The 13,497-nt window shown below is 42.1% G+C and overlaps 2 protein-coding genes across 2 annotated transcripts in view; one reads left to right on the plus strand and one right to left on the minus strand.

The window, feature by feature from the left end:
- Positions 1-3,044: 3,044 nt before the first annotated feature.
- On the minus strand, positions 3,045-3,846 carry LOC104398381 (endogenous retrovirus group K member 18 Pol protein-like). Its single transcript, XM_010008488.1, is given in 2 exon segments — positions 3,045-3,596; positions 3,598-3,846. Coding segments are annotated over 2 exon segments (801 nt in total).
- Positions 3,847-11,175: 7,329 nt separating this feature from the next.
- Positions 11,176-13,497, plus strand: part of FOCAD (focadhesin) — a 93,121-nt gene continuing 90,799 nt past the window's right edge. The window contains exons 1-3 of the mRNA XM_010008435.1: positions 11,176-11,232; positions 12,718-12,792; positions 13,300-13,454. Of these exons, the coding sequence (XP_010006737.1) occupies positions 11,176-11,232; positions 12,718-12,792; positions 13,300-13,454 (287 nt within the window). The remainder of the gene's footprint in view (positions 11,233-12,717; positions 12,793-13,299; positions 13,455-13,497) is intronic.

A 13,497-nucleotide genomic window follows, 5' to 3' on the forward strand; every position in this document is an offset into this window, starting at 1 on the left:
GGTTTTTTTTGTTGTTTATTTGGTTTTAGGGGGTTTTTGGTGTGGGGTTTTTTTGCTTGTTTGTTTGTTTCTATGTGAAGTATTTTGCTCTGAGGAGCTGTGAAGTGCTGGTCTTGTGGCACACAAGGTGGGGATGTCTGCAGGTTTCTCACTCCATTGCTTTGGTGGGGTCACCGACTTGAATCTTGAGTTTTTAACAATAAGCAAAAGGCAGTCAATCTAGGAAATACGGTCTCGGTGTTCCCAGCGATCATTTTCTGTTGTTTAGCTTAGCTTACATGATCATCATTGCTTTCAGTAAACTGGTGTGGACCATATCTGAAGGGATATGTCATGCCATGACCTCTCTCTTTTTCATTTGCTTTAGCATTGTTTGTCCTTTTTAGCATTAGGATGCTGTACTGGATTTATGTAACGGTGGCGAGGGAGGAAAGCAGTCCAAATCAATGTGATTGATAAAGCAAACTTCAATTTATTGAATACACAGTGTTAGTTTTATACCCTTTTCCAGAACTACTTGTCGTGATTTTATTGGATAGTCATGATATCATTGGATAGTTCTATTTTACATGCTCCACCTTCAATATAGCAACATACACATAGAGTTCTCAGGGTTCTTCCTTATTCTTTATTATTCTACTTCTCTATCTTGTCCTTGTGTTCATTACCTTGTTACTTTCTTATATACAAGGCCCAAGGCCTACCTTTGTTAAGCTAACAAAGAGACTGCTCATACTTGTGTTAAGCTAGCATAGAGATTGCTTGTACAGTTGCTACTTGTGTTAAACTCTCAGGGAGATTGCAAGGACCCATGGCCTTGCTGCTCAAGCCATTCTTCAACAATTCCCCCTTTTTCTTTTTGTACAAGCAATATCTTATCAGACAATCTTGTTAAATTTTTCATAATGCAATGGTAAGCTATCTTGACTACAACCACAATAAGCAATAGCACAGTAACCCAGTGCAATCCCTCTTTAACGATTGATATCAGCCGAGGAGAAATCCCTCCAAACATTACGAGATGGATCAGCAGCTGATGCAAGAGATAAACAAAAAGCTCGTTGTCCAGTTTGATTCACCCAGGTGACCCACAGATTCTGTCGAGGACTAATGTCAAGGAGGATGGCTTTTCCTCCATTAGTTACCTAATTTACCAACACTAGACAATTTAAAATAGTCCAACCGTTCAGTCCCATGACCTCAGGTCCTTTAGACAGCTTCTCTTCTATGAGTCATGGTTGGCACCATGCAAATCAACAATCACTGTATCTTCTCTCTTTGCTGGACGTGTCCACTTGCTGGGTACCCACAACGGTCCTGTAGGAGTAATAACACACATATAGCCTCTACCCAGATACCGAACTTCAGCAGGGCCCTTCCAAATACCTGTAACAGGTTCTCTGTACATCACATACAATGATTGTCCCCTGCGTTGTCAGTTTTTCTCGAGCCCACTGTGAATATATGCAGGTGAGACCTCCTGATCAGCAAAAATACAAAGATAGTTAATGACAAGTAACACCTTAGAAAGCTTTTCCTGAACATCTAAAATATCACTAAATTTTGCTATATACATTTTCAGAGTTTGATTAGCTCTCTCCACTATAGCCTGTCCAGTAGGAGAGTGAGGCACCCCTGTAATATGTTGTACTCCCCATTATTGGCAAAACTTTCACATTCGCTCGCTAGAATATGCCGGGCCATTATCTGTCTTAAGCTGCTTTGTAACTCCCATCACAGCAGAACAGTTAGTCAAGTGACGGATGACATGAGAGGCTTTTTCGCCCGTCTGGGCTGAAGCCCGCACAAATCTGCTAAAGGTGTCAGTGGTAACATGGACATATTTCAGTCGTCCAAACTCAGGAATGTGCGTGACATCCATCTGCCATACCTCATCCGGGCCTAGACCCTGAGGGTTCACCCTAATGCCGAGACCTGGACCATGATGACTGCAGGTAGGACATGCCTTCATGATTCCTCTTGCTTCTTCCATTGTGATGTTGAACTGCTTGTATAGACCTCGAGCATTTTGATGAAACGTCGCATGGGCCTCTCTAGCCTTGGTAAATTCATTGCTGGGCACCGTCACTGACACTAACTGATCTGCCCGTGCATTGCCTTCACCCAGTCCTTCACTCCACTGATGACTCTTAATATGCAGAACTGTGTATGGCTCCTTCCTTTGGAATATAGCAGCCTGTAACTGTCTCATGAGATCAAATAAACAAAGGTTCTGGATATCTTTAATTCTAGCACTCTCTATCCATTGGGCAATTCCAGCCACATATAATGAGTCAGTTATCACGTTCAATGGATCTTGTGACCAATGCTTGAATGCAGTTGGTTCCAGCGTTTGCTGTGTATCACCAGGTTCTGCTTCCAGAATGATGTGACACCACTGGTCTTCCTTAAACCGCTCGCCGCTTAAACTGCTCGCCGCGATCGTTTCCCAGCATCCATGAAGACCGTAATGGCTTCTTTCAGGGGCTACTCACTTCACTTTGGTAGTGAAAGCCATTTGTGTTGGTTGATCCACTTTAACACTGATGTTTTTACAGAGCTAATGTTGATCTCTTGGGCAGCACTTAAGATGCTACATAGATGCTGCGTTGTAATGCTTGTGAGTATTGCAAATACCATTCCAAGTCTGCTCTTTTTATAGGGAGACACATTGTTCCTGGTTCTTTCCCCGATATCTGTAATACTCTGGTATGGCCTTTCTTAATCAGTTCAGCAAGATCATCCACCTGTTGTTGAATTGTTGTCTTAGGCTGTATACCGGTGAATAACTATTCCAGGACCTTAGGCTCCTTCTCCCCCTTTTTCTTTTTGCACTGTGTCAGTGCCCCAACAAAGTGTATGGCTCCTAACAGAATAGTCAAGTCTATATCCAATAGCGGGTCAAGACGGTCAACTGTACGATCCGCTATAGTTGTAGCAATCTGCATGATCTTGTTGTGCTGTGCAGCTGTGAGTGTCACTGGTTGTGCAGGATCAGTTCCTTTTAATATTGGCCGTAAAATTTCTAGCTCATCGTTGGTAATTCAAATCACAGGACGTAGCCACTGCAAATCTCCCATGAATCTTTGAGCATCATGTAAGGTTTTGATCTCTATCTGAATGGTCAGTTTCTGTGGCCGAATGTGTGATTCTGTAATAATCCATCCCAGGTATTTCCATGGAGCCTCTTTTTGAATCTTGTCAGTATCTATAATTAATCCCTGCTGTTCAAACTGTTGAGTCAAGAACGTCTCGTGGTCTCGAGAAAATGGAAGTTCTTGAGCTATCAGGATGTCATCCATGTAGTGAAAAAGTAACGTTTCTGGCCAAGCTGCTCAAACGGGTTGTAATGCTACATTAACGAATAGTTGACACAATGTGGGACTGTTCTTCATTCCTTGAGGCAACACTATCCATTCATACCGGTTGGCTGGGGCCTCCCGGTTTATAGCAGGTACTGTAAAGGCAAAACGTTGTGTATCCTCAGGATGGAGTTTGATTGTGAAAAAACAGTCCTTTAAGTCTATAATCAATAAGTTCCAATGTTCAGGCAGCATTGCTGAATTAGGTAGGCCAGGTTGTAAAGCCCCCATGGATTTGCATCTGTTGGTTAACAGCACTTAAATCATGTAAGAGACGATACTTGCCAGATTTTTTCTTTATTACAAATATAGGTGTATTCCAGGGACTAGTAGATGTTTTTTTATGTCCTTGCTGTAGCTGCTAACTCACTAGCTCATGCACTTGCTGTAGACTTTCCTTCTTCAGCAGCCACTGCTCGATCCAAACAGGTTCCCTGGTTAACCACTGTAATGGAATCGGGAAAGTCCTCACAGTGACCGCCATCAAAAGTACAAACAGTCCTTTTAATCTACTGGACGAACGTCCCAACAACAGTGCTCCATGTGTCTGTCCCTTAAGTATCACCAGTCCTTTAAGTCCAGTAGGAATCTTTTGGGGTTTATTATCAATGAGAGTCACATCTATTGCGGTTGCCGAGTCCAAGCCGAGGCTGCCGGATGTTGCAGGCTGTATTTTGTCGGTAGTTTGCAGTTGTCGTCGCAAGATGGCGCTGTTGCTACATGACCTGCCGTTGGTGTCTTCGCGCTGAGCTCCCAGCGCTCACTCTCCCGTTTCCCGACTTTCTGCAACAGGCTTCTGTAGTATGGCTGTTCATCCCGCAGTTTTGACACCAGACATGTTGCACCTGGCACTGACGTCGCAAATGTCCTCTGTGCCCACAGCGGAAACATTTTAAGTCTTTATGTTTAACAGTCTTTACTTCTCCGGGATCCCTCTTGATGAAGAAGTGCCAGCGCTGCAAAGGCTTGATTCTGGGCTTGCACTAGATTTTTCCCTAGCTCCCTCACTGCATCCACTAACATTGCCTGTGATCCTACCGGCACCCTACTCATCCGATCTAACATTTCCTCTACTGTGGCATCTCCAGACAGTGTCACAATAATAGCCCTAGTAGCAGCATTACTGTTCTCCATAACACATTGCCGTAATAATGCTCCCTTCATCCACTCCTGCACATCTGAACGATTCAGTGCATCGGTAACCCTATCCACAAAGCTAGCAAATGACTCTTCCCTGCCTTGCTTAATAGACATGTAAGACGGAGTGGGTGACGTTGTCTTAATTAATGTCATAGCTTCCCGAGCTAAACCGCATTGATTCCCTTAATACAGCTCGACCTAGTTGTATCTGCATATCTATAGTAGCAAAAGGACCTACACCCATCAAATGTTCCACCATAATACCATGCAATGGGTCCTGCTGCTCTCGGGGGATGTTAACTGCCCTGACACAAAGTCTATTCCAATGCACTTGCCACAACATTAATTGCGACTGCGTCATAATCATTCTCACAATGGTCTTAATATCCTCTGGACAAAGAATTCCACTGCCCCAAATACAATTCAACATTTGCCTAGCAGGTTCACTGTTTAACCCAGATTCATTTACGGTAGCACATAACTGTGACAACAACTTCCAATCAATAGGATTATACTCTCCTCTTACCCTTTGATCTGTAGCCTCAAAGAACATCTGAAACGCACAAGATTCCTGCATAACACTTAACAAGTCATAATCACCCTTCTCAATAGCTGCCCGAGAAATCTTCTGCCAGTTTATACTAGCGACGCTCCCGTGAAACTTTTTCCAAACTTCCCTTCCTGATTACTAGCACTTTTCACTACCAGCTCATTCTCATGATTTTCTGCTGTCTCTTGTTTCAACTCCTCGGCGTTCTTTGCATTCTTTGACAGTCTGCCGTCTCCACTTTGATCTTTTAACTGCGGAGCCGAGTGCCCCCTCCCCCAGAAGCACTATCAATCAAAGGTTTCACAAACACCGAGCACCCTGTCAGGGGAGTAGGCACATAATCGACCCCTAACTGGAGCTTGCCTGCCTCTTTATCCGTACCTACTCCTTTTAAATGACTGGCAGCAACTGCTACTATTTTTTCCTCTGCCTGATACTGTTTAAGACAATTTATCACTGTCCGCCACGGCTTCATTAACTTTTTTGCACCCGTATCATCATCTATTACCATATTCCACAACAAATCACCGTACTCTCGCCAGGCCTCAACCTGAAACAACGCACCTGGATCCTTAAAGCAACCTTCATCTTTCCCAAAAGCTACCAACCCCACTAACTCCTTTTTAAGGTCAATATCCTTTACTCCCCGCTTTTCTAAAAAGCGTAATAATAAATCAAGAGCTACCTCACTTTCCATTCTGTCAGTATCTATCCCTGACAATAAATTGTGCAGCCTTGTACCTTGATTTCGGTGCGCACCTCTTGTACCTGGATTATGGTAGCCCAACTGGACGGCGAACCTCTGCTATCAGGTCAGTTCAAGCACGGATCAGCCTGTCGATGCCAGCATGCTGGCATGTCGATGCAACCGATCTTCTGCTCCCTGGCGCTGCTTACCGGTGCCTGTCCGAACTCCCACCGTATCAGTGAGAACAAGGAGAGAGGGTCCCTGTTCGGGCGCCACTTGTAACGGTGGCGAGGGGGGAAAGCAGTCCAAATCAATGTGATTGATAAAGCAAACTTCGATTTATTGAATACACAGTGTTAGTTTTATACCCTTTTCCAGAACTACTTGTCGTGATTTTATTGGATAGTCATGATATCATTGGATAGTTCTATTTTACATGCTCCACCTTCAATATAGCAACATACACATAGAGTTCTCAGGGTTCTTCCTTATTCTTTATTATTCTACTTCTCTATCTTGTCCTTGTGTTAGTTACCTTGTTACTTTCTTATATACAAGGCCCAAGGCCTACCTTTGTTAAGCTAACAAAGAGACTGCTCATACTTGTGTTAAGCTAGCATAGAGATTGCTTGTACAGTTGCTACTTGTGTTAAACTCTCAGGGAGATTGCAAGGACCCATGGCCTTGCTGCTCAAGCCATTCTTCAACAGATTTACATGACAAGGTTTTGGTAGAGTGGATGTCCACAGGAGTGACTTCTGTGAGAAGATGCCAGAAGCTTCTTCCATGTCTGACAGAGCCAGCCAGTTCCAGTTAAGTCCAAGACAGACCCGCCTCTGGCCAAGGCTGAGCCCATCAGCAATAGTGGTAGCACCTCTGTGGTGATGTATTTAAGAAGGGGAAAAAACTGCTGCACAACAGCAGCTGGGAGAGAGGAGGGAGAAGGCTTTGGGCAGCCTGGTCTAGTGTGAGTTGTCCCTGCTCATAGCAGGGAGGCTGAAGTCTGGTGGTCTTTAAGGTCCCTTCCAACCTGAACCATTCTGTGATTACATGCAACAGCCCTGCAGACTCCAAAGTTAGTGAATAAGGAAGGTGAGGAGGTGCTGCAGGTGCTGGAGCAGAGATTCCCCGCATGCCCTAGTGAAGACCTTGGGGAGGTAGAGTGTCCCTCTGCAGCCCATGGAGGCCCACAGTGGAGTGGATATTGACTTGCAGCCTTTGGAGGACCCCACACCATAGCAGATGGATACACCCAAAGGAATATGCACTATGTTGTGTGAGGATGACTGTAAGAATCTTCAAAATCCTGTATCCTGTAAAATCCTGTAAAAGTATCCTGTATTATTTTTTTTATTATTATTTCTGGGCTCAGGGAAATGAGAAATAACTGCTCACATGGAGGTTGTTTTGGATATGGATGGATTTGTTTCAGGGTAATTCTGCTTCCTTTACAAGGGTTAAATTTTGTATAACACATCTGTCAGCTGCACCATGGAAATAAATTACATAATGCTCAAAGTAGTTAATGTTAAGGATGATTCTGCTAGGTGGTTGGTTTTTTTTTTGAGACAGAATGCTGTCTCAGATGTTGTAAGCTGGGGTAAAACTTGTCAGTACTTTTCAAGGCTGTTGTTGGTAGTCTGTAGAGGCCCTCACCAGCTCTCATGAGTCTGACTCTCCTTGGTTTTTTGGTGTAAGTCTGTCAAAAATAGGAGACAGTATTCTGTAGTTGCCTTTCCAGTTCCTGGGATTCTTCTGCGGAAATTATGCCATTCCTGGGAAGGTGAGAAAGGGGTTGTGAGAAATAATTAGGCTTGTAGGTGGTTAGAGAAGGGGTTTAGCATACTGACAGAACTGGGCAGTAACCATGGTTCCTAAAAGGTGACAAAGCAGTTGTTCAGAATTTTTTGTATTAATAGAAAATGGTCTCCAAATGAAAGTAGCTACATAAACTGAAGAAAAGGAAAAACCCTCAACTTTTGTTTTCTTTAATATTTTCACAGTAAGTCTTGACCTAATAATGATAGCTTCCACACCTTCACTGTCAAAAAGCAAGACACTGGGTTAAGAGAAAGGTTTAGTTTTTAGTTTTGTTTTGTGGTTGGGTTTTTTTTTTTACTAACTCCAGATTTAGATAGTGCCAAAGCTCCATTTTATAAATCAACTTGGAATTTTCTGCAATGATTTTGGTTGTCTTTTGGCTCTGCAGTTACTACCAACCACGGCTATGCTTCTCCTAAACCTTTTCTTACTGTTTTTCTCTTATTGTATCATCACCTTCAGTGTACAGATGCCAGGAAAACTGACAGAGCTATAAGCACAACATAAAGTGTAAGGAAAGACCGTCCTAGTACTCGGGGCGCCAACTATTGGAAGACTAAACAGTGCACTCCAGAGCAAAATTAGCAGAATACAGGAGGCAGGAGCAGTCTAGAGAGGCACAGTTTAGAAACGTTGCTTGAGCGTACAGAGATGTTAAAAAAGCTGATGCTCAGCGCGAATCTAAACTTGAAAAAGATGTCAGCGGCAGCAAGAGGAGCTTCTGCTGTTACATGAATAGTAAAATTTTAAGAAAGAGAGGTAGGACATCTTCATTTTCCTAAGAGAGCGGGCTCACACCCGTTGAGGTTGCTTTGTGTTTATATTCAGAATGTTGTGGAGATGTGCAATGACTGCAGAAAGGCAAGTACTGACCCATTTTTTTAAAAGGCAAAAAGGTCAGCTTGGATTACAACAACCATGTCAACCTAGCTTCAGTCTGTGGGAAAATCACAGAGTGCGTCCTCTTGGAGCGTATTTCTGGGCATGAAAAGGAGGAGGATGCAATTGACTACAAGCCAGTCAGAGCTTATATAGTCTCTGGAAAGGCTGAGGACCATATCCGTCTAGAAGCCATTTCTAAATGCAAGAACAAGGTATGACTAGAAGCAGTCAGCTTGGATTTACGAAGAACAAAAAATGGCTTCTTGGCCAGCTTAATTGCTTTCTATAATAAAGTTACTTGTGCCTTGAACAAGGAGACAGTAGTCAATTTTGTATGCTTTAGCAAGAGCTTTGATATAGTGTTCAGTTGTCTCCCTATCACCAAACTGGTGAAAAATGGCTTGGGTAAGTAGAAAACTGGATAGTTGAGCTCAAAGGGTGGTGATCAGTGGCACAAAGTCTTATCAGACTGGCAAGTAATGGTGTCTTGGAGGTGTCAGTAGTGGGCCCAATGCTACATAGTGCCTTCGTAAATTACTTACATGTTGAGATGGTGTGCGTTCAGGAAATTTGTGGCTAACACTGAATTGCGGAGGGAAATTCAAAGCACTGGTAAGTAGGTTGCTCTTCAGATGGCCCTAGATACTTTAGAGAAGTGGACTGACAGGAACCTCTTGCAGTTCAATATGGAGCAACACAAGGTCTTGCATCTGAAATTCAATAGTCCCATGCAGCATTACAGGCAGAGGATGGCTACTTAGGAAGCAGATCTGCAGAAAGACCCAAACGGCAGGACCTAGTAGTCACCAAGAGGAAAGTCAGTCAGCAGTGCAGTATGGAGCAAGGAAGGCCACCTGCATCTTGGGCTGTATTAGTAAGAATGTGACAGCTGTGGCTGTGATTGTTCCCCTCTGTGTAACACTTGTGAGATAGTGTCTGGACTGCTACATCTGGAATTTGGGCTCTCCAGTACTGGAGTGAGTCCAGTAGAGACCACCAAGATGGTCAGGGGTCTGAAGCACCAAGCGTAAAAGGGAAGGCTGAGAAAGCTGTACCCATTCAGCTTGGAGAAGGGAAGGCAAAGGAGGGATGTTAGTGTCATTTGCAGTTACCTAATGGGAGGATGTACAAAAAATGTAATCAGACAACTCAGGTGCACAGCGACAGGACAAGAGACAACAGGCACAACCTGGCTATATGCAAATTAAAATTATTTTACATACAAATCAAAATTCCTCATAAGTATTTAGGAAGAAGGTTGTAGGTGTTTTGTTTTTTTTTAATCATGAGAGTACTTGACTATTGCAAAAACTTGCCCAGGAAGACATGGAGGTTTTCGGGACTTTAATTTTGAGTTTTCCTACTGTGTATGGTGTTTGTAGTGTCACATGCTGCATTTCAGTGTTTCCAAAGTTTAATTCTGTTTTACTGAACCATAAGTGGCAAGATTCTGAATACATCATGCCAATAACATGTCTTGAATTTGGAGCACCATGTATGTATGTTTTCTCAGTGCTTATTGCAAAGGATTACATTCAGGTTCTCCGCAAGTGCTAGGTTTGTACATTTTTTTTTAAGGAAGCCATCCCAAGTGACTGGACATATGTTGACAGTAAAATGAAGTGTTTGAATGTTTGCTGTTGGCCATCAGTTACACTGGTATGCTACAAGGTAGTCTAACTTTCTGTTTTTCTCCAATTTGGATTTCTGTATGCTTGTGAGTGCCTGTATATTTGAACTTTGAGATATATTTTGTCAAGTGTTCCAGCCCTTAACTGCAGTTACCATTTATAGTCTTACAGGTGGGTTTTTTGTTTGTCTTATTTCTGGTTTTGCATTAAATAATTGGAAGATTTGTGGAGAATTTTACATTTAAAGTAATGTTTTAGAAACTGAGAACACTCCTCTTGAGCTGTCCCATTTTCAAGTTAACAAGCGATACTAACTCTCAAGGATAAATACTGCCACAGCAGATACATTCTGTGTCATATGGAACTGTGTATTTACTCAAAGAACTGTTGATCACCCATTTTTTGTGCAAGACTATTCCACATTTCTTGGATTTAAGCCCATAAAGCAAGGTGATATGGTAGAGTTAGGAGGGGAAAGAAAATGCTTTAGTGCTTACATCTACAGTTAAGTACAACAAAAATAATGTGGTTTTTGTTTTGTTTTGTTTTCTGTCAAATAGCATGCTTTCTTTCCTAGTGCTAAGTATGTTATTTATTTTCTTCTACAGAGGGAGAGGTAGTGTCGTATGACAGAGCCAAAATGTTGGAAGACATCAAGAAGCGCTTTGAGTTTCCTAATGCAGTTATTCAGTCACAGGTAATTTTTTTATAGGCATGAAACAAACTGACTTGTCTGGGGAGACCTTTGTTCCAAGGCCCACTGCCTTGACTGTAAAAAGGTGATAAGAAAGACTCCTTTTCTTGGTGGGGTGGAGGTGTGGGTGAGGCTGGGGGTCAGGTTGATTCCGAAGGCAGAAAACTGTAGAAGCAGATTTTTCTTAGTTTGCAAGCAAATGCTAATGGAAAGCAAGGTGATATGGTAGAGTTAGGAGGGGAAAGAAAATGCTTTAGTGCTTACATCTACAGTTAAGTACAACAAAAATAATGTGGTTTTTGTTTTGTTTTGTTTTCTGTCAAATAGCATGCTTTCTTTCCTAGTGCTAAGTATGTTATTTATTTTCTTCTACAGAGGGAGAGGTAGTGTCGTATGACAGAGCCAAAATGTTGGAAGACATCAAGAAGCGCTTTGAGTTTCCTAATGCAGTTATTCAGTCACAGGTAATTTTTTTATAGGCATGAAACAAACTGACTTGTCTGGGGAGACCTTTGTTCCAAGGCCCACTGCCTTGACTGTAAAAAGGTGATAAGAAAGACTCCTTTTCTTGGTGGGGTGGAGGTGTGGGTGAGGCTGGGGGTCAGGTTGATTCCGAAGGCAGAAAACTGTAGAAGCAGAGTTTTCTTAGATTGCAAGCAAATGCTAATGAGCATTCCTGTGTAATCCAAATCTAAGGTCTAAAAAGATGTCTTGTACTGCAGGTGAGTTTACGGCATTACTAGCCTCGATGAGTAGGACTTGGTATCCCTGAAAAAGTTCATTTTTCATCAGTGCAGAAGGATGTCCCCATGGTACAAGTATTGCTGAAATATCTTGGCTCATCACTACAGCTGCACATAATTAAGTTCTGCTTATGTGCTTTGATTGATTTTGTGCTGTTCTCAGGTTGTTTTGCTAGTTTCCACTTATATTCTGTGACCTCTGAAAAGCATGCATTAAACTTCAGGCTGTCATCAGGCCAGGATTCAACTTAATGACAGAATGTCTTTTCTTTCTGTGACCAACCAAGACATCTGCTCTGCCAAGCAGATACGAAACAGGCAAGGATCAGTGAAGTGAGGAACATCAGCATAGTTTTGTACACCAGAAAGTTTTACTGGTGAATCAAATTTTTTGAATGCAGTGAGCTAGTCTACATTTTACTTCCCTGCATTGCTCACTGCAAAAGCCGCTTTCTATTGATAAGCCCCTTTGCCAGTGTGATGAAAGTGTTTTAGGGATGTGTGTGTGAATTAATTTCTGAAATGCCTAATAAGCAGGAAAAATTTCTCTCTTTGTTGGCTCAATCTGGTTCATCATCTTTGCCATAGAGTAGCTTTATGAGGAATACTGTTAACTTAAAATGCTCTTTTAAAAGTAAATTAAACATTTCTGGCAGTAGGTATGCTAGGGGATATATAAAGTTCTTACGGTATGATAAGAAGTTTGTCATTAGTATTTAGCAAGACTTATGGTACAAAAATTTGGGAAAGTTGCATAGATTTGCTGTGTTCCCCTTCCTCTCTTGCTTCTCTTGCTGCCCTGCATAGTAAAGATTTAGTATTTACCAGTGCTGTTAAGTACACTGAGATCTGTATGACAGCAAAGCTGGAAGTGTCTATTACAATGATGCATTAAAGTATCTGTAGTTCCTGGGGATATATCTGATTCTAATCTTGTAAGTGGTACTGTACCAAGAAACCCTTGGATCTATATGGAGCTCTGTGGAAGTTTGTTTCTATTCTGCCTCAGCGTAACAGTAAAAGGTAGTATGTTAGCACTATGGAGATTTTTTTTTGGCCATAAAACATATTTCATCTTCCTTACCAGTAGGTTTGGTACATTGAATCACAATAAAGCGATTGTATACAACAGCAGTGTAAATTCTTGGTAGTAGAGAATTGAAAAATAATGCTTGATCTGCATATGTTTTTTATTTCTTTTTCTAGGCAGTGGGTCATTTGATTGCTGCAGTACTGAAAGAAAATGCGTCTTTGGAGAAGATCAGGCAGGCATCTGACCGGGTCTGTGCCATTTGTTCACTTCTGTCTCCACCCCTTCACATGTACTTAGGTTTTTCTCTGATTTCCCATTCCCCATTTTAATACATCTTAGAAATAAAGTAATGTAGTAGTATTAGCAATATGTGTCTGGGCATGCAGGTAGGCAGAGTAAATCTCTGAGATCAGAAGAGCAGTATTACTTCCTTTGGAAGTCTTAATGGCAGAAGTCTTTAATTCAGCAGAATACCAACATCCAGCTGGGCTCAGTTCAAGAACATTATTTATGTTAACTGCAAGTGAACTGCCATATTGTGAGACATTATTACTTTAGTAGGAAAGTCTATGGAATTTTTGTTTGTGATGTAAAGTGTATGGCATTTCACATACCTGTATTGGTGTTATATTTCATATAACTCCCTTAAAAGAGAGTTAAAGGGCTCTTAAAGAGCCCTACTCATATAAGCTCTACTTAGCTTGTAAGTCAGTGTCAGCCTTCTCATTGCTCATGTCTCATGCTTTTCACTTCAGACTCCTGCTCTGAACTTGCTCTGGGAGAAGTGCTGCAGTGAGAATGTTGCCGTGCGAACAGCCTGCTCTGAAGGGTTGGTGGCGCTTGTAGCAGAGAAACGTGCTGAACTTGACTATGTTCTTCATGGATCTCTCAATCTAATTCCCTCAGCAAGGTAATATTTGGTTGCCCGATTTTGTGTCTTTTAACAGTGGGTT

The sequence above is a fragment of the Chaetura pelagica genome, unplaced genomic scaffold (genome assembly GCF_000747805.2).
Source record: "Chaetura pelagica isolate M959 unplaced genomic scaffold, ChaPel_1.0 scaffold232, whole genome shotgun sequence".
NCBI classification, from domain to species: domain Eukaryota; kingdom Metazoa; phylum Chordata; class Aves; order Apodiformes; family Apodidae; genus Chaetura; species Chaetura pelagica.